The sequence below is a fragment of the Cavia porcellus genome, unplaced genomic scaffold (genome assembly GCF_034190915.1).
Source record: "Cavia porcellus strain 051 isolate PalLab524CR breed Dunkin Hartley unplaced genomic scaffold, mCavPor4.1 scaffold_15, whole genome shotgun sequence".
NCBI classification, from domain to species: domain Eukaryota; kingdom Metazoa; phylum Chordata; class Mammalia; order Rodentia; family Caviidae; genus Cavia; species Cavia porcellus.
In genome coordinates, this window is record NW_026947498.1 from 49,126,513 (window position 1) to 49,153,335 (window position 26,823).

A 26,823-nucleotide genomic window follows, 5' to 3' on the forward strand; every position below is an offset into this window, starting at 1 on the left:
CTTTTACAGAAAGAACAGAATGAGGCAATAAAGCCTAAAGGTTAATTGCTCATTGCCCTCCTGACTTTTGGCTTCTTTCCATCTCTGATCATTGTTGACGTCTTGTGGAAATCCACAGGCCTGGGAGAACTGAGCAATGAGACTGAGGGAGAAGGAATCTGGCAGAGGAGCGGGCCTATCTAAATGCAAAGCAGGGTTAATAATGATGACAGTAATCCTCCTGCCCTGTCTGACCTTTGCTGTTTCATGATATTGGGACTGTTTTCTTTAATTTCCATGGCATTTATTCTTGGGCCAAGAGAACCACCATGGTCTAGTTCATTTAAATTTAAAGAGATACCTAATTTTAAGAGTAGTTAATACTTGGCTACCCAAGTTAAGAGAAAGGATAGACTCATGTTTTAGTGAAATAGTAGTTGTGTTCTTCCCAGAATAAAATTCAAATAGAGAGTTGACTCTTACAGTACCAAAACCTATATTTGGTCCGATGAAACTTATAAATAAATGTTTCTGGCATCTCTTCTGGAACTAATCCCTGTGTTTGAAAGGGAACAGTGTGTGAAGATTAGGGTAAACTTGTAGGACTCTGAAAAAATCCTTAATGGTAAATGCACAACCAAGGAGGTAAGTGGGGTGTTGCATCAATAATTTTATGGCCTGATACTGTATTACTGTGAACTGAGCATTATGGGAAGCTCAGCATAAATTAATGTTTCATAACTGATTGGTATGCTACCTTATATAAAACAAATACGAGAGTAAATAGTGTCTTCCATAAATTGAATTCTAGGCATATTACAAAATTGTCTCTTATTTCTCACAATAAACATATAAGTTCTCTTTTAAAGCTCACTTTATAGTGAGAGAACAGGATTAAATTTTCTAGTATTGTAAAGCTAGCAACTGACAGAAATATAAATCTAGGAGATTTTCTACCAAATAGTAAAGCCTAAAAATGAACTTTCAATAGCAAATTTAAAAAATAAAGAAGGGATGAAGAATTGCAAAGAAAACTGAGCACTTGAAAAGTAATGAAGGATTCTAAAAAGTCATGGCATACAAATATTTTTAGTATTTTCAAGATTTGGTTAACTAGAGAAATCTTTTTTTTTTTTTTTGGACCTGGTGATACTGATTAATGTTTTAATAAACACAAATATTCTGTGGAAATAAAATTAAGATTCACTGATGTTAGCTTATTACCTGAGGAGAGAAATGGTTTTAGCTTCAGTCTTCTGCATGTAAATAGTCAGTTTTCCCATCACCATTTCCCAAGAGGCTACCTTTTGTCCAGTGAATGTTTTTGGTTTCTTTTAAAAGATCAGGTGGCTGAATGTGTATGGATTTTTCTGCATCTTCTATTCTGTTCCATTGACCCATATGTCTGTATTTATGTGAATACTATGCTGGTTTTTATTTTAATTGCTGCAGCTTCATATTATAAATTGAAATCAGAAATTGTGATGTTTACTATTTTGTTCTTGTTCCCCAAGATTGCTTTTGTTATTTTGAGTCTCTTTTGGTTCCATATGAATTTTAGAATTGTTTTCTGTAGTTCTATGAGAAGTGCTGTAGGTATTACGATTAAGATTGTGTTAAAACTGTATACTAAACTAATTGTGTAAGTATGGCCATTTTAATAGTATGGATTCAAAGATCTGAATATTAATCCAGAAACACTTAAGCTACTGGAAGATTAAGAAAAAGTAAAGCTTTTTAAGTCATTGGCTTAATCAAAGACTTTCTGAACAGAATTTCAATTTCACAAGAAATAAAACTATGAATCAGGAAACAGGAATATGCCAAATTCAAAAGTTTCTGCACAGCAGAGAAGAGAAGCAACTGAATGAAGAAGCAACCAACAAAAAAGGGGAAAAAAAAGGTTTTCCAGCTATGTGTTAGACAAAAGGCTGTGTAGAACACATGAACAATTTTTTAAAAAATTGACTCCACAAATTAAAGACCAGTTCAAAAAATTGGCGACTGAAATAAGTAGACACCTATCAGAAGAATGAAGACAAACAAATGGCCGATAAATTCATGAAAAAGTTCAATTTCACTGGCCATTAGAGAAATACAAATTAAAAACAACACTGAGACATCATCCTACTCCATAAAGAATGATAGTAATCAAGAAATCAAGTAATAACAAATGCTGGGGGGGGGCTTATGGTGAGAAAGGATTCCTCCTACACTGCTGAGAGGATGCAAACTAGTACAACCATTTTGGAAACCAATGTGGGAATTTCTCAAAAAACTAAAAGTAGGAATTTCAACCTAGTTATTATTCTTTTATCTTCTCCAAAGAATTAATTTTAAAGACCTCATATTACAGAGATACAAGCATGTCAATGTTTATCGCAGCACAATTCATAATAGCTAAATCTAAGAAGCAGCATATATGCCCATCAACAGACAAATGGATAAAGGAAATGTGGCATCTATATATAAGAAGCTACTCAGCTATATGGAAGGATAAATTTGGAGCATTTGTAGGAAAATGGATGTACCTTGAACATATAATGTTAGATGAAATAAATCAGATACATAAATATTGTATGACATTTCTTATGAGAAACTCAAAGCACAAATAAAGTAAAGAGCAAAATAAAAGATTGATGAGAGGAAGCAAGGAGATAGATCTCTGGCAAATGGGAAGGGAGCCAAGAGTTTAATGGAAGGGGGATGTAAAAGTCTTTAAAATGTGTCACAAAAATGCATTAATTAGCCACAATGAATATTATCATTATATGTTGCAAGCATGAAATAAAAAATAAAAGGAAATAGGGAAAGGGATCCAGAGACGGAAGGAGGAAATCAAATAGGGAGTAGAAGGGGATAAAAAGAATTAAGATACGTTAAGCACATGTATCTACTCCCTAAGATAAAGTAAAACATTGTGCCCTCCAAACATATACTAATAAGAAAAAGAATCACTGTTTTAACTAATAGAACTGATGAATGAACTAAACAAAATGAACTAATTTTAGGTTAGGATTTGCTTAACTATCTCATTGTTCTGAGTCCAAAGATAAAGCAAAAATAAATATGGAATAATTATCTCAGAGAATATATGCTGGCCTCCTGCGTAGATAAGATAGGCCAATTACTTAGCATTTGTGTTTTGATTTCTGTATTGTCGTGAGGATATTTGCTTTCTCCTTGTACCCATGGCTATAGCAGCCAACCAGATGAAGCAGAAGAACTGACTCAGATGATGGTTACTAATCACATGTTGATTAACCTACAGTAGCAAAGTACAATGGAGAAGAGAGGAATTAGAAAGTTCAGTGACTGATTTAGAATATTTATACTTCTTCATTTTAATAATGATTTTTTATTGTATTAATTTTACACTTTCTTTGTACAGATAAAACTTATGTGCTTTTTTTCTGCCTGAAAAAGTTAACCAAACTCTTTTAGTTTCTAAAAACATGGAGTGGCAAGTGTGTTTATATGTCTGCAAAGTTTGCCTCAGACTGCATATGAATTTCCTACAGCACTGGAAGCAGCAGCTTGTGTTTGCTAACGAGAAACAGATGTTGATTTGAAAAACTAAGGGGGCAAGAAACCTGTCCAATCTACAGAGAGAACGTGATTTCCTAAGCCACTTGAAATTCTTCATCAGCTGTTGATATTTTGCATAGATGAAATATCAACATCCCTTTAGGACTAAGTGTTTTAGCACCAAAACCTCGAGTTTGTATAACTACTTTGTGAGAGGAAATATAACTTTAAAAATGAGTTAAAACAACAAATACAACATCTGTTCTGCAGGCAGTTTGGAAGCTTCCATAGTACAAAATATCACCACTCTCATTTTAGAAATAGAAGCAGAAATTTTATATAAATTATTCTTTGAATCCATAAAGATGATATAAACTAGTCTTAGGCTATTCTTGGAACACAGGTGAAATTTTTCATGACATTTCAAATCTTCTTCAGCATACAGAAAATGTTCTTCCTACTATGTCCAATTTATTCTATCAGCTTTACAATATTTCTTTTAAGTGCATACAAATCAGACAATGTGAGTGTGATCAAATTCACACGATTGGATCACATGAACTGTACAGAGCCTCCACCTGCACATCGAGGACAAGTTGCACATCCTTGTATTTCCTCCAATTGTTTTGAAGTCTCCACGGTGGCATCTCACATATGGTCAGGAAGTAGACACTTCTGCACTCTTTGATTGCAGTGCCACAGCCAATACCTTTGCTAATCATGCTTCTTAGGAGAACACTACTCCAATTAGCCATTAGAAGAGGAATGTTTCTTATTTACTGCCATGGTTTGTGCAATGGAGTAGAGAGGAAAATAGGAGAAAATTGAGCCTTTTTCAGGTTTCTCTCAAAATACCACACTAGAATTACATCTTCCCAGGCGATCAGAATTTCCAGAGCCTTCTTTTAAGGTGATTCAAACCTACATAGTTCCTCAGATGAGGGAGTTGGACATGATTTTTGTTTCCTTCCTCATGTCCTTTTTAAATTTGAACTTTCCCAATTAGAAGCCTGTAAATCATGCACATAGATATTTACTTAAATCTCTCAAATGAAATCTACCTCGGAGCTTCTGCCCAGTCAAAATATATAGGCACAACGTGGCAGTTCAGCTGATTAGGAAACTGTGACCCTGGCATCACTGGAGAGCTCTGAGAAATTCAAAACCTCCAGATCATGTTAAACCCACTGAATAAGAATGCATTTAACAAGCTTATCTGGTGATCTGTTTGCACTGTGTAGTATCAGAAGTGCTGGTTAGAGTACAGTACTTGTGATGATCCTGCTAGCTTTCTGTTAGGAAACCACAGTGATTATGCCGTCCCAGGCTGGCCTTTCACTTGTTGGCTGTTAATGATAACAGGCATTAGCAGAATCGGAGTTGAGGAAATGATCAAAATATTCCTTATTAAAATTGAAGTAAGGTAAGCAGTTACCAAGATAAATGCACTTAGAAAGGTAAATTACCTACACAAATTGCGAAGACTCTTTAATGTCATATTATTTAATGGATGACATTTCTCACACTGAAATTAAAAATTACCTGACATTAAGGTTGTTGCTGTTTATTGAAAACTCAAAACAGGCATGAGCCCAGACTGTTGGCAGAGTACGTATAGGAAATATGAGAGCTAAACAGTCAAGAGGTACCCATGTTAATCACACATACATCTTTTTTGTGAGTCTTAAGATGATATTAAGTAGTTAGAAATCATGAATGCTACTTGTGAAAGAATTTCAGTAAAATATTTCTAATAAATATTTTCTGGATATTTTTGGGAACTCTGAGAAAATTCAGAGCCTTCAATGAGTTCATAATCTAAGTGCAAAGCAAATATCTACCTCCAAGTATAACATAAGTGATATAATAGAACCACAGTTAGGGAAATATGGGGTAGGGCACCAGAGGATTACACTCCACTGGAAAAACTAAGATAGGTCTTATAAAATACAACTTAAATATTGTTTTTCTGTTCCAAGCTTATGCTTCTTTTTACCTGATTTCATGGGTCATTTTAGCTACTTTATGGTTTAATACTGATAGAATATAATTTTCAAATTTAGGTTTCTTGGCTTTTGTATCCCACTGCGTATACACTCATGTTTCATTTCATTTCTACTTTCATTTACTCTATAGATCTCATTCTCTTAAAAACTGAGTTTGTCATCTTTCTCCTTTCCAGATTCCTTCCCTCAGGATATAATGTATTTAGTCAACAGAGCTAGACACCTTACCATCAGAGACACTTTTTATTCATGCCATTATCTAACCAATTACAGAAGTTAGCCAGTTGCAACTGTTTTCTTTCTAACAATTGCTTCCCAAACACCTTTCCTTTACCAAAACAAGGTTATAAATAGTGGTGTTTACATAATTCTGTCATACAATCATTATTCAGCCATATTATAATTGTCTTAAAGTAATGTTTTTACTTTTAGTCTGGCAGAGAGACTGATACATAATATGCATAATTATTTTGTAAATACATTGTTGACATGAAATGGCATACAGTTTCAATCTTGAAAACAGAAAAAATAACCACTAGCCTAGCACAAAACTGATGACATTCATTTGATATTTCCAATTCTATACAGTCCACTTTTCTTGCAGTATAGTCTGATCTCCAAAATTGCATTATATATAGATGTTCACACTTTTAGTTGAAGATTGTGAGCCATGGCCTTACAGTGCAGAATTCTAGCCTATACCAACATTTTACAATACTGTAATCTTGGTATTGAAGAACATTAAATACATAAATTATTTGCTTAATTGCACTGATCATGTCCTTATTAGTCTATATAATTAGAAGACATAAAGCCATCTGAGGCTACTGTAAGGTTAATGTAGGTCTCCAAGTTAAAGTATTGACATGAGATGAAAATGATTCAATCTATGAAATACTAGAAATATTTAGGTTCATATGCATGGTTCTGGATTTAAGCAAATTAGCTCCAGAAGTTTTTTTCCCCTTAATTTTCCTTTGTTTTTTTTTTTGGGGGGGGGGTGGTATACAGGATCTTGCTATGTAGCTCAGACTGACCTTGAACTCATTATGTAGCCCAGACTGGCCTTGAACTTTTGGTGATCCTCCTACTTTAGCCTCCTGAGTGCTGGGATTACAGGTACACTGCCACTTTGGGCTGGAAAAATATGTGTATATATATATATATATATATATATATATATATATATACTTACACTATATACTGTACATATACTGTATTTATTTTTTACTTACTGTATATATATATATATATATATATATATATATATGTAAGTGACAGTAAGTGTGTCTAAAGGAAAAGTTTTACATTTTCTAGAAATGAGATTGAGGCGAAAATTGAGTACTTTATTCATGTCTTGTAGAACAGGGTCCATCCTCTCTTTAGACTCATTTATGTGGTAACCATGTTGCATGACCCCAATTCAAGATACATTTCTAATACATAATAAGATTAATGGTTGGCAGTGTGATATTTAAAATTTGCAAAATTTTAGAAATTCTGTAACACAGTAACTCATTGCCTGATTGGTAGGTGAGAGAAGTACAAAATTTTATTTTTATCAATTTATTTAAATGCTATATTTTAAAAATTTTCTATGAAAAATTTATCTTGGTCAACAAGAAAGAAATTAGCAAAACAATATCCTTCACAATAGCATCAGTAAAATGAAATAGTGATGAATTAATGTAACTAAAAAAGTGACCAACCTCTATATAATGAAAAGCACATTACTGTGAAAAATGAGATTAAAGAAGATATCAGAAATGGGAAGATGTCCCCAATTCCTGGATAGGCAAAAGCAATATAGTGAAAATGGCCATTCTTTCAAACTGTTATATAAATTTAACACAATCTCAAGCAAAATGCCTATAACATTCCTTACAGAACTAAAGAAAATGTTAAAATGAATATGAAACCAGAAGGGATCAAGATTAACAAAAGCAATTTTGTACAACAAGGGCAAGGCAAGGGACATCACAAGCCTCGACTTCAATTTATATTAAAACTTTACAATGTAAAAACAGCATGGTATTGGAAAAAAAGATTCTTGGATAATCCAGACACATGCAGCTATGTTATTTTTGACAAAGGGGCCAATTTTCCTTTGCTGGAGAAAAGATAAGCTTCTTTAACAAATGGTCCTGGTCTGCTAGAAGGCAAAGTAGGTAAAGCTCTTGATGGCATATAGGTAAAAGCAAAGACTTCCTGAGCAAAACCCAATTGCATAAGAAACAATTCCAAGAATCAACAAATGGAATCGCACCAAATTAAAAAGCTTCTGCACAGCAAAAGAAACAACTAACAGAGTGAAGAGACAACCTACAAATTAGAAAAAAATGTTTACTTACTACTCCTCAGATAAAGGATTAATATCCTGAATACATAATGAAGTAAAAAATTAGATTCTCCAAATTTACAGATCCAATTAAAAATGTGCTTCTAAAATGAATAGATACTTATCAAAGCAAGAAATACAATCTAACAAAAAATACATGGAAAAATGTTCAGCATCATTGGTCATTCAAGAGATGCAAACTAAGGGAACACTAAGATTCCATTTCACTCCAGCAAGAAAGGTCACCATGGAGAAATCAACCAATAAAGAATGCTGGTGAGGTTGTGGGGAGAAAGAAACCCTTCTCCATTGTTGGTGAGACAAACTGATACAACTACTATGGAATTCAGCATGCAAATTTCTCAAAAAGTAGAAATTTCATTTGACTCAGCTATTCCTCTTCTAGATATCTTCCTGATAGACATTAAACCAGTGATGTATGTGCACCAATGCTTATACCAGCACAGTTCAATGTAGATAAATTTTGGAAACAGCTTGTATGTCCATCAACAGATGAGTGAATAAAAGATATGATTTATGCACAGTGGAGTGTTACTGTGTCATAAAGAAGAATAAATGTGAGTCATTTGTAGGAAAATAGGTGTGCTGTTAGTCCGTAATGTTAAGGGAAGTAACTCAAACATATAAGGTTAATTATGTGTGGTTTCTTTTGTATGAAAAATGAAATAAAAGCATTGTAATACAGTATGGGCAATATATCTCAAAGTGTACAGTTGTCTTGTATATTTTATATTTCTTTGGCCTATTAGTCTGGCTTTCAGTCTGTGCATATGAGAACTAACCTCATAAGGTTTTATAAGATAATCAATGAGTCTGATTCTGGAAAAAGAAAAGAGGGGTGGGGGAAGGAGTTAAAAGGGAATCAAATGTGTTATATACATGTACCCATTCCCTACAGTGAATGTAATCTTTAGGTTCTAATAAAAGTAAACCAATAAATAAATAGATTTTGAAAAAAAGTTTATCTTGGTTAAAATGTTAGGGAAAAAACTGACATTTTGGCAGTATAATTCCAATTAAACTATAAGCAGATCTTCTACTTTAGTAAACTCGATTATCTTTAAGGATAAAATACTAATAATTATTCTCTAAAGACATGTATTTCTTTTTTGTCATTTACTTGCACTCACTAGGTTGTTTAATACTTAGGATCACAAAAGAAATGTTGCAATTCAGGCCAGTCTCAAGCAGTAAATGGCCCCAAAATTTATCAGTTGAAAGCAACTGTTACTCAGTTCCTCTGAAAAAATATATATACTTTTGGGAGAAATTGTTCTTTGGCAACTTGAAATACCTTTTTCCCCTTCAAAGCCTCCCAAATGGAGAACTTGAGCTGAATGGATGTTTTTAGTGTCTACAATCAGGAAAAATCATGTTTCTCTGAAGAATAGTGGAAAGTCTTTAGAAAACTGAGTTAGAATGGACTGAACAGATCTCTATTCTTACACTGCAAAATGCTTTTAATTGGTTATCATATCTTCAAGTGGGATCAGTTTGTAGCAAATTCAGTTTGGCAGCAGGGGTTACATGTCCTTAGCTGTAAAGCACAAAATAGAGGAGAGATTTACCTCTGCACACAGCAATCACTTCCATTTGTTAAGTGTGCTAACATCAATTAATTCCTGCAGAGGATGGAAAATTAAAGTCATTGACTGGTTTAAGCTAAAGGAGATAATGCTTCTCATTTTTTCTTTATTCATATGTATACACTTTGGCATATTTATGATATAGCAAATAATGCAATGATGTTTGTTTTCAGAATATAAAGCAAATTCTTAGTAAATGTCTAGTAGTTGAGTATTTGATTTGGCATGTGATTTGATATTGATAATAGACCATTTTCCATGTAGAGTTTACTATGATCTTACCTGTGCTACTCATCTGCTGTCATTTTTTCTTTTGTATTTCACATCCTAATGAAAATAGCACTGTCTGGCTCACACCCAGCCTGAGCATATTTTATTATTCACACTGCTCCTCTGCGTTATAAATTTTCCTCTCCTTACTTAACTAACCCCTCCAAACTACAGTCAAGGCCTTTTTCCCCATGAGGCCATACCTGACCAGCTGATTTGGACTAAATTGGCTTTCTTTGCCACCTCGTAGCTCTCTCCACTGCCTTTCTGTCATGTGGGGCATGTTAATATGCCTAATAAACTGTAAAATACTGGAGAGCAGGACTACACTTTTTCAATTCCTGGTGCAGAATATTGTTCCAGCACTTTCTGTAATTATAAAGTATAAATACTCATGGAGTGCATCAGTGAATATAATAGCTTTCTTGCCTTTGGGGATTTGCAATTTACTGGACATATATACAGAAGCAGGTGTGATTTTAAAATAAAATGACAGAATGAAACAAAGTGGCATTCTTTAGATTTGGGATCAGAGATATCTTTGGTAAAAAGAAATCAAATTTCAGGCCTGAAACACAAGGAGGAGGCACTGAAGCAAATCTTGCACATCAAAGCAACATTTAAAGCAGAAGGCGCTGATTGAGCATAAAGCTGTGTCTTGATATTTAACTATTCAGAGTACTCTGCTGAGCAATAACTTATATGTAATAGGATGTAGTAATCCTCAAAATGCAGTGTGACATTTTAGTATACATTCATATAATCCCTATTTGGATCAAGGCAGAGAACACTTTTATCTTCCAAGTTTTTCTTGTGCTTCACTCCAGAAAATTTTACCTCAATAGGTGGCCATTATTCTGGCATCTATCACTCAGTGTGATTTTAGACAATCAAAACATGCTTGTTTTAACAAATGTCGGGAGCAAAAGTGATGGTATTATAGGCTTAATTATGTAGAAATTAATATATAGTCAGACAGGGATTGGACCCTGAAGGAAGATGGCACGAAAGATAAAGACATCAAGCTTCTGGTTGGAGGCATAGATGAATATGCAATGGCCAGGCTTGCATGCCTCATGGTTGATAAACAGCAACTTGAGATTACATAGTAATTAGCACCATCTGTTCCAGTAGGCCTAGATAAGAATCAGATGCCCAGGTGGGTGACCAGAGTATCTGGACCCATCCATTCCACCTTTGTTTCTTCCATATGTCCTTATTATGTGACCTAATTCCCTATAGGATCAATATTTGTTAGGCTATGATACTTCTAATCCTATAGGTTGAATTTGACCCATGTTTGACCCATATTGTGACTTTGCTGTATAAATTACCCCTGAACACATGGCCTTGGTTTCTATCCATTTTGAACTCCTCTTGGAAATTCAGGAATTATTCTTTCTTTTCTTATTTCCAATAAACTCTACTAATTTTCCCCTTTGGTTAGTGACTTCATTCCTCGATGTTATAGGACCATGAACTCAGCAAATTTGACATCTAACAGGTTAGGAATTATATTTTTTCAGTATTAATAGAAAAGAGATATGAGAATATAAAGGTATCCAAGTCACAGATCTGGTTCAAGCTGTGGACTTTGGCATTGGTGAAATGAAAAATTGTCGAAGATCTCAGTAAGAAGCTGACAAGACTGAATTAATGTATTAACAACTATGTTAATTGAATAGGCTTAAAAGTGGAAATAAAGATGTTAATACAATATTCCAGGGTAAAAATGATGGTGGCAAGGGCCAAGGGTTAGCATGTCGGTAGAGGAAAAAGTTGATATGTTTAAAATGTTTTTGAATGTAGACACAGCTTTCCAGAGCCTGTGGGATGCAGTGACGACAGTCGTAGAGGGAGGTTTATAGTGATGAATTCTCATGTCAGGAAAACAGAATGAACATAGATGAACAATCTTACTTCACCCAAAGTTCTGGAGGAGAGGAACAAGTGAGGCCTGGGGTTCAGAGAGGAGAGGTGATTATAGAGATTGCAGCAGAAATTAACACAGTTGAGACTAAGAAAACAATGCAAAGAGTTGATGAATGAAAAAGCTGATTCTTTGAAAGAATAAATAAAATTGATGAACCCCTAGCCAACCTTATCAAGAAAAGGAAGGTAAAAGCTCAAGTTCATGCAATGAGGAATGAGGGTGGTGGGATCACTGCAGACTCTATGGAATTGCAGAGGATCATCACTACCTACTTTGAAAACCTTTGCTCTTATAAGATCAAAGCACAGAAGAGATAAATAGATTCCTGAGGCATGTGACTTTCCAAAACTGGATTGGGAGGATGTGGAACTTCAGAATAACTCAACATCAGTTAATTAAATTCAGAATTTAATTAAAGACTTTCCAACAGAGAGAAGCCCAGGTCCTGATGGATTCTACAGGAAATTTAGAGATTATTTGATGCCAATCACTCTCAAACTTTTTAATGAAATTGACGGAGAAGCAGTTCTCCTTGGTTCATTCTGGGAGGCAATTGTTATTCTGGTGCCAGAACCAGAGAGGGACTCAACGAGGGAAGAAATGTACAGGCCAATCTCTAAAAAACATAGATACAAAAATCCTCAGTAGAATATTAGTGAACAGAATTCAGCAACTCATCAAGAAGATTGTGTGTGTACCATGACCAAGTAGGATTCATCCCAGGAATGCAGGGATGGTTGAACATATGTAGGTCAATAAATGTGCACCATGCTAACAGAGCAAAGGACAAAAATGACATGATCATCTCAATAGCCTCAGAGAAAGCTTTTGATAAGGTCCAACACTCAATGAAGGTGAAAACCCTAGAGAAAGTTGGAGTGGAAGGTCTTTGCCTCAATTGGATAGAAGCTATCTGTGACAGTCAGCACCATCATCATACTAAATGGTCAACATCATACTAAATGGTCAAAGGCCGGGGGCTTTCACTCTGGGATCAGGAGCAGGACAAAGTTGTCCAATATTACCACTTCTACTGAACATAGTTCTGGAAACATTAGCCAGCACAATTGGAAAACAGAAAGAATGGAGGGAATAAAGACAGGGAAGGAAGTAGTTAAATTATCTTTGTTCGCAGCTAACATGATACTCTATATAGACAACCCTAAAAACTCCACCAACAGACTTGTAGACTTAACAAGCAAGTTCAGCAGCATCTCTGGGTACAAAGTCAGTACTCAAAAGTCAGTAGCATTGCTATACATAAATGAAAAGCTCACTGAGAGAAAAATTAGGGAAACCATATCCTTTACAATAATATAAAAAAATGAAATACTTGGAATAAATTTAAAAAAAGGAAGTAAAAGATTTATACATTGAGTGTTACAGTACTGTGAAGGAAGAAATTGGAGAGGAATTTAGAAAATGGAAAGATATCGCTTGCTTACAAGTGGGAAGGAAGATGGCCTCAGCACTGTGAAGAGGGCCATGCTCCCAGGGCTGTTGTGCAGATCTGATGCAATCTCAGTCAAAATACCATTGTCGTGCCTTGTAGATCTAGAGAAAACATTCCTAAAGTTCATTTGGAACCATAAGAGACCTAGAATAGCAGGGACAGTCTTGGGCAATGGGGACAGTGTGGGAGGCATCACAATCACAGACTTAAATTCCACTGCAAAGTTGCTGTAATGGAATCAGCATGGTGCTGGCAGAAAAACAGACCTGAGGATCAATAGACTAGAATGGAGGATACAGTGACAACTGAACACAGCCTCAGCCACCTTATCTTTGACAAAGGGACCAGGTATATTCATTGAAATAAAGATAGCCTCTTTAATGGGTGGTGAAAGAAAACTGGATTTCTACATGCAGAAGACAGACTGGATCCATGCCTATCACCATGCACTAAATTAAACAAAAAATGGATTGAAGATCTAAGTATTAGAATCTTAGAATCTTAGATCTTAGTATTAGAATCTAAGTATTAGAATGCTGGAGGACAGAGTGTGTGGAGGTCTTGAGGACTTAGAGCAAGACTTCATGAACAAAAATCAATCTATGCAGGAAGTGTTTCAGGGAATTGACAACTGGGATCTCACCTTAGTAAAAAATCTCTGAACATCGAAAGAAATCACCAACAAACTGAAAGAAAACCCACAGATTGGGAAAAGATTTTTGCCAACTATTCCTCAGACAAAGGACTTTTATCCACAATGTACAAATAATTGAAAAAAAAATCCGGCCACCCAATTTAAAAATCCAATCCAAGAATGGGCATTTGAGATGAATACACACTTCTCAGACGAAGAAATACAAATGGAAAGTAAAAACATGAAAAAATGTTCAACATCACTGTTCATTTGAGAAATGCAAATTAACACTGAGATATCATGTCACTTCAGAATGGATGACTAACATGAAGAAATCAACCAATACATGCTGGCAGGGATGTGGGGAATAAAGGAACCCTTCTCCATTGTTGGTGGGAGTGTAGACTGGTACAGTCACTGTGAAAATCACTATGGAGATTCCTCAAACATCTAGGATTAGAGGTTCCATTTAACCTATTCCCCTTCTGAGTATTTTCCCAGATTGTCTGAAAACATCATACCACAGCAATATATGTGCACCCATGTTTATAGCAGCACAATTTATTGGCTAAATCTTAGAAACAACCCAACTGCCTGTCAACTGAAGAATGGATAAAAAAGATGTGGTATTTTTATACAATGGAATCCTACTCAGCCATAAAGAATAATAAACTTTAGGGTTTTTTTTATAGGTAAGTGGATACAACTAGAAACCACATTCATAAGTGATATAAATTAGACTTGCATGTATAAACACTGTATTGTCTCAATAGTGTAAGAAACTGAAAGAGTACGTAAGATCCAAAAGTTACTATAGATATAGTAAAAGGGAAAGAAACTGCTCAAAGGGAAATTATATTGTTTGATCAGTCTTGCATCACTGTATCTGGTAGCCTGAGCAATTACTTTGAGATTAACAATATGCAATATAATAATCATTAATATTTCTATCATTTTTTTTTGAAATCCTATATTGCCATTGTTTTTCTTGTTGTTGTTGTCATTCTGCTTTTGGTGTTGTTTTTTAATTGCTTGTTTGTTTCTTGATTTTGGTGTATTTGTTTTTAAAATAAAAAATATACTTTGATGTTCATAGATATTTATTTAATCAACATTCAAAAATTAGCTTTCTTATTTCAGGAAGACATAATTTAAAAATTATACTTGCAATGTTAAACAATGTTAAACAATTAACATTGTTGAAAGTTATAGAGCTATTTCTTTAAATTTCAAGTTTGTTACTTTTTATGTTGATAAAGTATGTTTTAATTAAGTCATTTTGCTATTTTATTTAAAAAAGAATATTTCTTTCATTAGTCTATAAAATTTAGCCCACAACTTGCCTTCTGTCCAGGAAAAGGGGAATTGTAATGATTTTAAAATTACTACCAATCATAGAAATTTCTTACTGATTTATTAGTATCCTAAAAATATGACTCAGTTTTCAAGCAAAAATCTGCATAAACAATAAGTATTCCAAAAAGACATTCAATTGAACACTTGTACTCTTAAGACTGAATTATTCAAACAAATTTATCTTGAATGCCACTTACATATTTCTTAGGTAAACATCCTATCATATGCCAAAAACACACTATAATTTTGTCTAGTTTTCCTTTCCCAATCAATCAAGGTAATTTTTCCAGATAGTATAATTAATTCTTGTTTGCTTATTTCTACATTTTGCAAATGTAGAAATCTTTCAGGGTTTTTATTTAATTGGTAAGACAGGGTTAAAAGGTGATGAAACTCCTGTATTAGTTTCCCAGCACTTTCATAACAAAGTAGCACACAAGAGGTGATTTAAAACTATAGAAACTTATTATCTTGTGGGGCAATTTAGAATAACTGAAATTCACTGTCTTTAAGAATTGAAGGCCAGAAATTCAAAAGGAAAGCAGAGTCAACCTCCCTTTAAAAGTCCAGAAGACCTGTTTCTTGTCTCTTCTTACTTCTGGTATTGTTTCAAGGCAATCTTGGGGCTCCTCAGTTTTTGGGTGCATTACTCCAATCCTCTGTCTTCACCTGATATTCTCCTGTGTGTTTGTCTCTTTATAACGTGTTCTTCTTGTAAGGATGTCAGTCATATTGATTGACTCCCACTCTGCTCCAGTATGACCCTTTCTTCTTTTAACTACAGCTATAACAACCTCATTTCCAAATAAAATCTTCATGAGGTGAGACTAGGATTTCTCCAAATCCTTTTTGGGAGATGATGTAATTCAGTCCATAAAAAGTATCAATACTGATAAAGGAAAACATCTACCACTAGGGTATTGCCTCACAGCCAAATTGTCCATTTTCTGCATACATTTTATTCCTTATATGTAGAAAATAATAGGCACACAAAAAGCTTGTTTGCATGTGTGTGCATGTGTGTGCTCACTTCCTTAGATCTAGGAGAGTCTTTATTACTGATAAACTACTGACATGGAAAACCTTGCAAATTACGTTGACATGCCCTGTTCACTCTTTTCTTGAAGCATGCATAGTCACTTGCAAAATTTTCTTCCAGAGTAATCTATTAATATTAGTCTATAATATCATCACACAATTTTTCATTCTTTCTCTAATGTGTTTCAATGTATACTATATAAAATAAAATTCTTCTAGATGAATTTGTGTCTCTGTCCTCGATGAGTTAGCATATATAAAAGTTCTTGACAATTTGATTTATGGTGAAATTTTAAAACTGCTTCTTCCTTACAGTTGGGAAAATGTATCGTTTATACATTATTCGAGGCAGAGCTGAATAATTCAGTTCCTCTAGTCTTGAGTTTCCTCAGCAACCTGATTTTTTTCCACTCCATTCTATCATTCAACAGTACTTGACTGACATTTAATGCATACCCACTGAACAGCAGACACAAAGAGATAGAGGTGAATTATAATCTCTACATTCAAAGATGTTTCTCTAAATATCTAAGTGAAAGACTATTTTTCCTGGTTACTTTTCCTAGTAATTTACATGTGTGATTATCCTGTATTCAAGTCTAGAAAATAAGTTAAAGACATGAAAAATGTATCAGGGGGTATAAAAGTCATTGGTGTACTCTCTATTGTGCTTCATGTGACTTACATTTCTTTTTTCCTATATTTTTGTTTCAGCTGAGAGAGACATCAATGTCTACTGTGGGGTACAGACCATTACGATGAAGATTAACTTTTGCACTGTACTTTTCTCGGGTTATTCTGAAACAGATCTGGCACTGAACGGAAGGCATGGGGATTCCCACTGCAGGGGGTTCATCAATAACAACACCTTTCCAGCAGTGGTCATTTTCATCATCAATCTTAGCACCTTAGAGGGCTGTGGAAACAACTTAGTGGTAAGATTGCTTGGAATTGTGTTTTCATCTGGAATCATAAATAAGAAAGTTCTCCGTTTCATAAAATGAAGATCAATCTATCTTCCAAGAAAAACATTCCAATAAAACTGAACAGACTTGCACCTTCAAATACAAAATTCTGTCTTCCAATAATGGTGCTGTTTATAGTAGCTGGGCAGTTGAGGGATTTAAGGTCGGCTGTGCTACTCAGCAACATTCTTTTGTGTGAGTGACACTGATGGGCACTTCCCTGCACTGTATCATTAGCCATATACTTTGGGCTTTTTACAAGATAATCCGATCTTACAAATAATGTGGTTCTAGTGAGTCTGGCTGTCAATCACTTGGTGAATATTTGCTTTAGTGACCTCATTCAGAAAGGATAGTGCGGAAAACTTAAAACTGCTTTCATGTTTTCCACTGGATGATGCATATCAATGTTTTATTTTTAAAAAGTTGCAATATTTCTAATGTGAAGTTCTTCATTGTGTTGGACAGTCTTTTGCATTTCAAAATGTTCACATAATCAATCTTACCAATGAAACCCTTCTAATACATTGTCTACAGTCATCTTAAAAATCAAAAATGTTCTGTGAACATTTCACCCAGAATGAGAACTATTAGTTGCCATTCACTTCTTTACTAATTTACAGAACCAAAACTAGAATTGAATAAGGATTTGATTCTTTAGGAATTTAAAGGGAATTCACATTAATAGTTTGAGAGGGTATTATTTGCACTGAGACTCACTTAGGCCTATATTTTATTTTGCTTGCTTGTACACAACCTTATAAAATACTAGTAAACATGAACAGAAGGTCAATTGCATAATCACTTAGCATAGTGAAGGAGAAATTGACTAATTGACTTCCACACCTAATAAGTTATTGTTTAGGACTAAAAGGAAAGGCAGGATAATTCTAAAGACATAGTTTGTAAGAGAGGGTGGGAGCTAGCGAAGAAGGAGAGAGATTTACTTGAGTCTCCTTTATTTTTTCCTAAAGGACAGTTAGAGTATTGTGCCCATAACCTTTTTCATACCTGAAAGTTGGATACTGTTGGTTATTTTTATTAAAAATATTTATTTATCTGTCTGGTCTGTGTGTAGAGAGGTTATGAAGTGGGCCTAAGGTGGGGGAGGCAGTTTGATCACTGCATGTCGTGTTTCCTTGTGGAGGAGGGTGCCAGTGTGGATCAGAGGCTTGTCTCTCCTCCCACAGTGCCCCCAAATCTGCTATTGATGGGTTTAAGTAAACTTGCTCTGTTGCTGAGAAAATAATCCAGGAGAAAGTTTTAAAAAAGTGTTTTTTTTTTCTTCTCTATGTGTATATATTTTATTTTTTAATGAAGCTGAATGACTCTTAATATAAAAAACTGCATATGCTTGCATGCGTGTGTGTGTGCGTGTGTTCAGAGAATTGGTACTGAGCTAGCAAGTCAGGCAAACAGTGAGAGGATGGAAACATTTCCTAGATATCAACATCTTTGAGTCTGCTTCAACACTACTAGATCACTGGATAAAAGTGATTTTATTACCGACATCTTATGATTTAGCTAAATAATTGTCTCAGCTTTGCCCGTGTGAAGTTAGTTTCATGGGTAAAATTTTCTCTACTGTTGCAAATAAAGTATTACAGGGATCAGTAATATCTGCTGAAAATATATATTCAATATCATATTATATTTTATTATATTTAGTATGGTGGGAAAAGAAACTATGTGCTTTCTTGGTTTTATGAAAATCAGGAATATTATTGAATAATCACCATTAAATAATGAAGAATAATCATTCCTTATGTAGCAGTCCATCAGATTTAGAAGACTGAAGAATCCAATGAAAGCTAAGCAGTGTCAAGGATACACACAATTAGACATTTTCCCTAACTTGTTGGAGTTCATGAGTCTTCTGAAGCTCATCTATGAACTGTTACCCAGGAAAAGAGCGAGAATCTCCATGAACCACATCAAAAAACACTGAGAAGACCAGTCCTCAGAAAACTTGTGACTGATTTATTTGTTCAAAACTTATTTGTGCAGTCATGATGCTGGTACTGTCTTTAAGGTGCGAAAGTGAGCTAGGCCCAGATGGGATCTGCCCATACAGAACGCTGATGAAGTCCAGGAGGACTGACGGGAGCAGGCTGCCCATGCGCTGTATTTCTTGCTGTGATATAATACGTCACTGTAAGGTGACCTCAGAGGAAGTTAATCAGGGAAGATGAGATTCTGAGAAAGAGTACGGAGTACCATGGTGAAATAGGGAGGAGAGATGTAGCTGATGTAGCATGCAAAAAGGCCACAGCAAAGAGGGCCCAGGGGCCAGGACCAGGGCAGTAACCTGAAGATATAGAACAATGTGGAGTATAGGTTTATATTGATAGGAACATGTTAAGTCATACCATACAATCTTAACTTTATCAATAAATATTTTGGGTTTACTTATTGTAGTCCTCTGAAGACATAATCTTTCTTTTACTTATGAAATGAGTATTTCTTTAAAATATTAGGTTTTATTTAAAGATATAGTTACTTATGAACATTATATGTGTATAGCTCAAAAACTGCCATGTCACAGTTGAATCAGAACCAAAATTTTATCTGTTATAATGTTAAATTTGCATATAAAGTGTCTATGTTTATATACAGCCATTTAATTACTGAACTTGATCTACCACTCTAACAGGTATCCACAGTTCCTGGAGTAAGTTCTCATGGAAATACAACCTCGGTACAGATAGGAAACATTTCAGGATACATTGATACTCCAGATCCACCAACAATCATCAGTTATCTACCTGGGCTTCTTTATAAATTTAGCTGTAGTTATCCACTAGAATACCTGGTTAATAACACGCAGCTTGCTTCGTAAGTACATGTTTTGTTCTTGCTTTCTCAAATTGTCCTTATGGTTGAGTTCTGTTTGTTTTTAAGCGATTTATAGTAATAGCAGAATTTGTTGAGAACAGCTAAACTCAAGCAGGGTAACGGGAACTACATTAAGCCTAATTATCTACTTGTATGTATGTATGTATGTATGTAAGTATGTATGTGTGTATGCTTGTATGCATGTATATATCTGTCTATCATCTACCTGTAACTCTATCTGCTTGTCTTGTCTGTTCTTTCCTGCTTTATGCTCCCATATTGAATTTTGCTGACTTCTGCAGAGGTATACGGGTGTCTGATGCTCTTGGAAAGGAAACCTACAAAATGACTGACGTTATTCTTCATAGTCATGTTTTCACTTACTATTTCTAAAGTACATACATATTTTGAGACATGGCTACATGCATGTCATAATCACTTACATTTGTCAGATATTTTTCGCAAAGTGGGGTGATTGTGTGGAAATTTTCCCTCTTCAATATTAAGGTTTGCTATTATGAAATCCTAGTTATTATTTAATCTTAGGTTCAAGGTAACATGGAGGCTGTATCCTGTTTCTGTTTGAAAATATGCTCATAGCTGATTTTAACAGCATAGCCATGATAAATATTTGGTTGAAAGCAAAAGTGATGTGAAAAACGAGAAAAATTCCTTGGTCAAAGGTTAAAAATGTAGAAGGAAGCATTTCTTACTTTGCCTTCTGGCCCTTCCTCCCACTAAACACATTCCTCAGTTTTAATATCCACAGAATATGCATTTATCCAATCAATATTGATTACACATCTACTTCTTACCTTGTGATGTTCTAGCAGTAAACAAACTAAAACAAAATCTCTGATCTCATAAAAGTTCCAAAGGAGGCAATGGAAGAATATTTTTGTTCTATTCAAGTTCTAATTAAATGAAGATTTTTGCAAAACATCTTACAAATGTGATGCAAAATTTAAAGAAGATGCCTTTATATGTAAAAAGATCTGCCTTAATTTTTATTATTTATCTGCTTGGTAATTTTAAAGTATACCCAGTACAAGTTCAGTTAAAAATACATCAGGCTCAAGTGTTTCGTTGTCTGAAATCTGACATTCAGGTATGACCACCAATTTCAATTTAAAAGCTCATCAGTGCTTTTCCTCTTATCAATCTGTGTTAGGTCCTCGGCTGCTATTTCTGTGAGAGAGAACAATGGAACATTTGTCAGTACTTTGAACCTGCTCCTGTACAACGTGAGTGGATGAGTGAAAGATGTTATTTTCCTTTTCAGTGTTGCGAGGGGCCATTTGTGGGAATGGCTTTCATATAAAAATCTATCGAAAGTCACATTAACGCTGTTATACTTTGGTAACACTTATTCATCTTTTCTACCACTTTCATGTGTCTTAGTCACAAAAATAACTGTAAACGCCATTAAATTTCCTAAAAGTTAATAAATGCTTTAAATTTTACATCAGAAATGTAATTCAGTAATAGTTCAAGTGTCTATTTTTGCTTGTACATATTTATGTATGTGTGTGTGTGGCTATGGATGGGGTTAAGATTTGGGAAATATTTTTGTGATATAAAGTTATGGAAAGTCCAAATGAGGCTTCCTTGGTGATGCATGTGTTAATATTTTCAATGAGTTTGGTTAATGCCAGTTTTGTCGCATCTGCAATAATTTGAGCTGATGACAGAGCATTGTTTAAACTTTTGTCATGTAAATATCAACAGTGGCAGCAAAATGTGAAAAATACATGAATTTCTATTTATAACTATAACATTAATACCCTAAATGATATTTTCATGTTGATTAAAAATTTTTATTCATACATTTTAAATGCCTGATTTAAATATCAATTTTTCAATCTATCAACCAACATTTTTGTAAATTATGAATCTGATTTTTGCATTATTATTCATGTCATCATGGCTTTGAGTTATAATTCATGCAACTGATTTAAAAGTCAGTGCCTTATACTTTGAATATAATGAGCTGTAAATATTGTAGTAGGACATTTTCCAAAGGCATTTAAAAAATCATGTTTATAAGTTTGTAGTCTGATACCACAGAGCTCTAAACAACAAATTAAAATGTGTTGGAAGGAAGATTGCCTTTCTGTCATTTCTAAACTTTCTTCTGCAAAAAGAAGCTACTGGGTTACTTGGTTGTATAATAATCATCAACTATGTGTGAATATTTGTTCCCAATATGGCCAGATATTTCTTATTGTTGTGAGAAATAAATAACTTTAAATTGGTAACATTCTATCTGTTGATTTATATGTGAAGCTCTCTAAGGAGAATTAAGGTCAATCATTTAGAGTCAATATTATTTATTGTAATTGAGACAAAGCTAAGAGTTTTGTTTTTTAAATAAGTGAAAAGTACGTTGGTATGATATTTACTGATGCTTTATTTTCTGTGAAATTAATCAATTCTTTCGCTAGAAAAGCAGAAAATCAAAATATAGGCTTGCAGCATTTAGAACACTTGTTAAACTCTTCATTTACCATTAGAAATGCTGTTTTAGCCCAGTTGTTAAGGTTGACATACTTTTAAAGAGGTTTTGGGAGCAATGCTAAATAAAAGCTTATAATTAATACCGACTTTAATATTTTGATTCTGTTGGTAAATGTAGCACACTTTTTGATATCATAGCACAAATGAAATAGTGCCAGAATTATTCTCATTTTAGTAAGTTTGCAATAAATGTATTATTGATTGTTGAATTAAATAGCTAAATCAAAATTTAAGGTTTTTTTTTTTCTAACAAGCCATTTAGTAAAATTAAAGAATTTGCTACAAGGTAGTTTTAAAATTTTTAAAAGACAGACTGTGTAATTTTTAGAACAATTTTAGCTTTATGAAAATTGATCAGAAAGTACAGTGCTATCATATACCATCTTATCCCTGAATATTGATTCATTTATTATTTGTCTTGTATTTCTGTGGAACATTTGTTACAATTGATGCACAAGTATTGACGCATTACTGTTAACTAAAGAGCATAGTTTGTATTTGGTTTATTCTTCTTGTTATATATTACATGTTCCTGAAAAATTATAATAGCATACAGGTATCATTATGCAGCATAGAAGTTTGAGTATCACAAATTAGTTTTTAATGTGGTATATCATATCTTTAAAACATTAAAAACTCAATAATTCCTACTGCAAACAATTTGGTAGTTTCACAAATCTAATTGCAAATTGTGTTTATTAGTTCTTTGAACACCAACATTTAGTTATCTAAATTTAATTTATTGTGGTATTTAAAATTAAATACCACAATTATTACATTAAATGGGGCTATATTTTTCTCTTTTGGAAGCAGTTTTTGATTTTTTAACTCAGTGCATTGAAATAAAGTTATATTATAGATCTACTACTGCAGAGTTATTTCTGGAGGAGAAATGTTGCTTCCAATTTAAGTGTAATACAATACTTATTTTATTTTATCTTATTCCTATTTATACCAGGACTCAATAAATATACTCAGAAAAAATATTTTGATAGAGCAATAATTGTGTCAATGAGATTTACATATATGAAGGTAATTGTGAGTTGAATTGTAACATAATTTATATGTAGTGTAAAAGTAACAATTTTCTCCTGTGGAAACTGAAAATGAAGAACCTTTTATGTATTTGAATTGTCCCTAAGTGTTGTGTTTAGTGTCTTCTGAACAGGTTCAAAAATAGCAGATCTGCAAAATGGTTGTGGAAATTATGAAATGTTTTAAAGGTTGGAGAAAAAATAAAATATAATTGATTTTAGGAACTATGTAGCATGGATGAAGGTAAAGCCAACTATGCCAAATAAAGTCAGAAAAGCTTTTAAAAGGCATCACAGAAGGAAAACATCGATGATGAATGATGAAACCACAACTGGGTCATACATCATTTTCAAATGACTTAGCAATATACTACTTCTAAGGAAAGTAGGCATCCTTTTGGGTAATATTGATATGAAAGAGCAGCTAGTTAATAAATACAGTTTACTTGGAATCATTGGGAAAGGGAACAAGGGAGACTTTAAATGAAATGCCACCTCTCAGACATGGTTAGAAGAGCTATTATGATTGACAACAAAAATATGGAAATAATTAAAAACACAAAAGGTAATATAACAGGATGACAGTTTCTAAATACATCATATAATCCACTATTTGGCTTTATTTGAGAATAAAATACTCCACATGAATATAATTTTTTTTCATAACTAAAGTGTCCAAACTATTACTGGAAATTCAAAAAATGTGCTGAACTCTTTGTCTTTTTGTATTTCAGTTACATTTAGATAATTTCAAGTTACCAGATAAGTGATTTTCGGTGAATGAAAAATCACCAAAAGTGTAAGACCTAATACTCCAAAAGTAAAGAGTTTAATTTAAAGCAGATTTCATTTAAACAAACTGAAGATTAGCACTAATATAAATGAATAAATGAATACTATTTAAATAAACTGAACATTGACTATTAAATATTAAGCAAATTGAACATTAACTACTATCGAATATAATTGAAATTATGATATTGGTAACTATGTAAAGAGGTATTTATCCACAGATATCAATTTGTTACAAACATCTGGTTCAAGAGAAATTCTGATAGAAGCCAGTGGATTAAGTAAAATCCTTTGGGAGTTGGTTGTGTATATTTATGCTGACTCACTTGCTCTTTTTTTTCTGTAACACTGTTGTAGGTGGTAAATGTGCTTTGTAGAGAGACAATGACAGATTGTTTATTATTTCATCACCAGGATTCAACCTACAGTCAGCAGTTAATTATCCCAAGTATAGGATTACCTTTGAAAACCAAAGTATTTGCAGCTGTCCAAGCTACTAATCTGGATGGCAGGTATTTTCAAACTCTTATATTTTGCTGGCTCAAACATTTAAATCTCCTGAGTCATAAACTTAGGTCATTCATTTTTAAATTCCAATGAAAAATACTGTAATTGTTACACCATTTAGGCATGCTAATAAAAAAAAAAACTTTACAAAATTTAAGGGCTGACACTCAACTAATGTCATTAACTGGAGAGAGACAAGTCTTCCCATAAAAGAGAGGTAGTGACTGAAGAAGCATAGGGAGACTTTTAAGGGCTGTGTAGAATGTTCTGTTTCTTCAGAAAGATGACAAAGATATTGGTCGCTTTTGAATACTTTTGATTTGTGTACTTTTCTTTATGTATATTACTATTTAGTAAAAAACGAAGAATTGTCTGCATATTGAAAGAACCAAATTATATTTATGAGTATTTAGAAATATTTTTAAAGAAGACAAATTCAGTTTAGTTTTTATAATACTGATAAAATTCAGTGATAAAAACAGAAGTGAAACTCAAAAGCTGAAGATCTCTTATCCTATAAAAATATAATATATAAATTGTTTTGGGAGGTTCTTATATATTATTAAACTTTGCATTCTGAAAAGATTCATATACTCTAGAATTTTGGTTCTGTTTTTCCATTTCTCTTTCTCATAATTGATATATGTGACTCTTTAAAAATGAATTTATAAATACATGATTTTTGTTGTGTTACTGGCACTCACTTTTCTTGTCTTAGTGTTTTTTATGACAACTAGAGCCAAGGGAAGCCATGTATAAGTCTAGGTCCAAGGTTCTAGGCCTTGTGGAAGAAGACGGTACATTTGTCTCATAGCTCTCTTCTTCCTCACAAAGTGTGTATTGTGGAATTTCATCCTCACTGGTGCCAGCGTGTAATTTGTGCACCAGCCTCCTATTAGAGACAGTAACTATTAGAAACAGAAATAAAAGAATACTGTTCATAGTGAAAGGTAAAAGAATGTGTATAGTTTACTGTGTGGCATTTTTACTTTAGAATTTGACCTTCATTTACCTTTTTCTCAATTTTATGTGTGTGGGCATTAGCCTTAACCCACAGTGGGGATGGGAATAGTTACAAGATTTTTAAACATGTTCTTTTTTGGAAAAAATTCTAATTAACAAGAAGGTTCTACAAAAAGTAACAAAAGCTACATTCCATGTGATAAATTTGTAAGCATTTACTTTTTTTGTACTAATAATCAACACCTAAAAGGAGATTCTGAGCTGTTTGCCTCTCTCTGCAGATGGAATGTCTTAATGGATTATTGCTACACAACCCCATCTGGGAACCCAAATGATGATATTCGGTATGATCTCTTCCTTAGGTAAGTGTCTGTCTTGGGTTCGTAGCAATGATCAGTTGTAGACAACTGAAATGGGAAATCTAGATTAGATAAGCAAATTATAGGGCATCACTGTGATTTTCAATTACTTTCCATTTTGAATTTTTAGTCCTCATATAGCTAAAATTAAAGTTAAGAACAGTTTTCAACACAAAATGCTGATAAGGCTTTTGTTGAATAAAACTTGTAACTATGTTAGGTCCACTAAGATGTTTTATTCATGTTTAGAAGATAGGCAGATTATTTCAGTATCTTAGTAAAGCATGGTTAGGACAGTATTGGCAGTAAGAGAATGGTGGTAGGAGGCATTATTTATCTGCAGCTAGCCCATCTCATCATATGTCAAAAGGAGAGTAAAATTAAAGTAATTGTTTGGATAATTTGGACTTCAAGTGCTTTTTATCATTTGTCAGTATTTAATATGAAAGTAAAATATAGCTTACATCTTTTTTTTTCTTTTAATCAGAGCCAATACCTTCATTCCCTGATAGACAGTGATAGAGTTTATGTAATCTACATTTGGGGAAAGGGGACATTGATCATAAAAACATTTAATCATTCTAGCTCCCTTTCAGCATTTTTTCTGACAGTATAGACTTGAGAGTCAAACAATGTCTTCTGATCACACTTATAAAATGCATTTGGCTCAGATCATTGCAGCTTATTGACACATGATGGGAACAATATA

General features: G+C 33.6%; 1 protein-coding gene across 1 annotated transcript in view; it reads left to right on the forward strand.

Moving 5' to 3' along the window:
• Nucleotides 1–26,823, forward strand: part of Zpld1 (zona pellucida like domain containing 1) — a 44,312-nt gene that overhangs the window by 4,484 nt on the left and 13,005 nt on the right. Inside the window, exons 2-6 of the mRNA XM_013151717.3 lie at nucleotides 16,857–17,077; nucleotides 19,761–19,942; nucleotides 21,114–21,186; nucleotides 24,700–24,797; nucleotides 26,037–26,117. Coding sequence (XP_013007171.1) covers nucleotides 16,857–17,077; nucleotides 19,761–19,942; nucleotides 21,114–21,186; nucleotides 24,700–24,797; nucleotides 26,037–26,117 — 655 coding nt within the window. The remainder of the gene's footprint in view (nucleotides 1–16,856; nucleotides 17,078–19,760; nucleotides 19,943–21,113; nucleotides 21,187–24,699; nucleotides 24,798–26,036; nucleotides 26,118–26,823) is intronic.